Genomic DNA, 3469 nt, shown 5'->3' on the forward strand with positions numbered 1-3469 from the left:
ATATATATATATATATATATATATATATATATATACGCATGTATGTATATATATATATATATATATACGCACAAACATATATGTATGTATATATGTATATACATGTAATGGGGAGAGAGATTTATATAGACATATAGCAAGCTAGATGGTGAGGTGGACAGATAAACAGACGGAGAGATAGACAGGCAAACAAACAGACTGACAGACAAGAAGACAGGTGGGCAGACAGACAGACAGACAGACAGACCAACAGACAGGCAGACAGACAGACAGTCAAACAGACCAACAGACAGGCAGACAGACAGGCAGACAGACAGACAGACAGACAGACAGACAGACAGATAGATGTGGGTGTGGGTGTGGATAGGTGTTTCTGTGTGTAGGTGTTGTGATAGACAGATAGACAGATTGACTGATAAATACGTAGACAGATATGCACACACATACATATATGTATGTGTATATATTTATGTGTATATATGTATGTGTATATATACCTATACGTATGTAAAAGAGCGCGCGCGTATGTGTATATGCGTGTGCGTGTGTGTGTTATTAAGTTACCTTCTTGGTGCTTAATTTTCTATTAAGTAACACTTGCACTCTTTATTTACCCTATGTTAATGTAATTCTTTGTTTCATACTCTCTTTAATATATATTTTAGTACCAGTTAGTTGAATATAAATTATATATGTTACTAACATTTACCTATTACCTTAGTTATTCAGCTCTTTATGATCTAAATTATGGCTTTTTCTCGTAAATTTACCTGCTTTGTTGTCTAATTGTAAGGGCCATTAATTGCTTTTTTTAATATGTCTTAGCATCAGGCGGTTTATAATAAACAGTGCGTTTACACCTGCGACTTTATATAGTATATTGTGCCAATCGTTGGTTGATGAATAACTTTGTATATGAGTTTGTGTGTGTGTGTAAGAGAGAGAGTGGGTGTGTAAACATATATACATATATACATACATATAAATGTGAGTGAAAAAGAATTACATTAATATTAATGTTTGCAAATGACAGGGTATTCTACTGAATAGAAAATGTACATACATAATACTATTTTTTATAAACTGCCCCAAAATTGTTACTCGAGTTTCTCAATTCCGCTTCTTCAAACGATTAAAGCAAGAACAGCAGAATTGAGAGGTATAGCAAAATGCTTGAAAACATGTTACGTTTGAATGAATGTAATGCTTATAGAGTCATACAGTATAGGAATAGTAACTTTTGAAAGATACAGGCTTAAAATCGAATAAACATTATGTTAATGAAAACAAAAACATGTTTTGATATATAAGAAATGTTTCTAGATATAATACTCGCATTGTACTGAAAAATTATCCAGCAGCAAACTGAACATTTCTTCATACATAACGATGGAAATTTCTACATATATTAAATCATATTTTCTGTTCAAAATTATAAACTTTTACAATAAAATGTTGAATTTCTCAGAAATGCAAAGACTGCGTCATCCGGTATATTTAACACATGGCGAAGGGTTTTTTGAGCTTTGCCAGTCAATCTTGTAATCCTCAATATAGTTGTTCTTTGTATAGAAGAAATATGTAAAGTGTGAATAATATCTAAGAAGAATCTTTAAGTCCTTTAGACGTTATTTTGTTCAGTGCCATATACAACATAGCTTTTTGCATAGTACACTTAGGTTTAACAACGATTCTTACCGCCGAGATAAGAGTTAATAGGATTATTAAAAATCATGCCAGCAAGATATTTTTTCTGATTTTATTAGTTATGGAAAAAAGAACAAATATATTTTATGCAGCGGTGACTGGACTTAACATTACTTTTATGGAATATATTATGATATTTACTGTCTCCACACGAAAACGAAATTTGCTTGCAGCTGCCGCAACCTCCGCCCTTTTTTTTTTTTTTTTTTGCGTATCGCACGTCCGATGCAGGTCTCCAGAGTGTTGACACTCGAGTGTGGTGAAGCATTGGTCCTTGCTTGAAGTACGCCCCACCATAAAAATAAAGGTTGAGATCTAAGCAGACCCTCGTATCTATCTATATAATACATGTGAAGGGTTGTTTAAAAGTTTCTGGCTTTGGGTAAAAGAAAATACAGGAGGATCAGTTAATTATGATTTTATTCAACATATTCCCTTCTCAGATTCACACACTTATTGCAGCGGCCCTTCAGTTTTTCTAAGCCCTGTAAAAGAACTCGGAAGGTCGGGCCTCCAACCAGGCCTTTCATGATACCCTTAAAGCTAGGAACTTTTCAGTAGCCTCTCTTGTATGTATGTTTTAGTGTTTGTTTCGGTGAAATTTCCATATTAATATTTTTATCCTTTTTCTTTTTTCTTTTCTGTTTCGCTGTAGCCGAAAGACAAGTTACTTCCCGTTTGCTACGGTGCAGGACTCGAAGTGGGAAGCACCAACCAATCTCCAGATTACACTCCACGTGCCTGTTGCGACGATGCCAAATTTGCGGTGATTGTGAACAAATGGTTTGCCGGAATGACAATCAGATGCGTAGCTAGGTAACAGCAACTGAAACAATTAACAATTAAATAATAACACTAATCCTAAAATAACAATAATAACAACAATAAATAATACTAATAACAATAACAATAATAACAAGAACACTAATAATTATATATTAAATGATGGCAATGATGATGATGATGATGATGATGATGATGACCTTGATGATGAGAAAGACGCTGGGGGTAAAGATTATACAAATAATGACGATAGCGGTAATGTTACCAACGATAACTATGAGAATTATATCACCGATAACATTAACCGATAAGCAAGATATGATGATAAGCATATAAAATGGCATACAAAAAAGAAATTGTAAGAAAAAAAGGAAAGAAATGAAGAAAATATATAATGAAAAAACTAATATACAATAAAAATACAATAAGATAAAATGTATAAATTTTTAATATAAAATCAAACACTTCCGACCACTAGAGTTCAAACGGTCCGTAATTGAAACAGTGTCCGTAATTCTAACGGCCCCGTAACTGAAAATCGAAGAACGGTCTACATATCTACAGGAAGTGGTACTCGTCAGGGGAATCTCCAAATTATTTTCTATTCTATAAAATACAAATATATATAGAGAGAATGAAAAAAAAATTGTTTTCCAGTCGGTTTCTGCAAAAAAAAAAAAAAAAGCGGACTTTTTAGAGACCGAAAGGCATCAATGATCCAAGACAGAGATCGAACTTAAGACAGAGATTTCATTACCTCGAATGAACGCTTGACGCATAACAACTTCCCACACAGCTACAATGTGTTGCTGAGGTTGTGGGGGAGAGACAGAGAGAGAGCGTGTGTCATGGAAACACCGATGCGCGACATTGGTACGACTTTCATCAGACCAACAACAACAACAACAACAGCAGCAGCAGCAGCAGCAGAAACGACATCAGCAGCAACAGCAGCAACAGCAGCGGCAGCAGCGGCAGC

The 3469-nt window shown here is 34.5% G+C and overlaps 1 protein-coding gene across 2 annotated transcripts in view; it reads left to right on the plus strand.

The window, feature by feature from the left end:
* Positions 1-3463, plus strand: part of LOC106870321 (uncharacterized) — a 255683-nt gene extending 252220 nt beyond the window's left edge. For both annotated transcript variants that reach the window (XM_052975839.1, XM_052975840.1), the window contains one exon: positions 2363-3463. In XM_052975839.1, coding sequence (XP_052831799.1) covers positions 2363-2527 — 165 coding nt within the window. In that variant the 3' untranslated portion in view covers positions 2528-3463. The remainder of the gene's footprint in view (positions 1-2362) is intronic.
* Positions 3464-3469: the final 6 nt, after the last annotated feature.

Source organism: Octopus bimaculoides, chromosome 22 (assembly GCF_001194135.2).
Source record: "Octopus bimaculoides isolate UCB-OBI-ISO-001 chromosome 22, ASM119413v2, whole genome shotgun sequence".
NCBI lineage: Eukaryota > Metazoa > Mollusca > Cephalopoda > Octopoda > Octopodidae > Octopus > Octopus bimaculoides.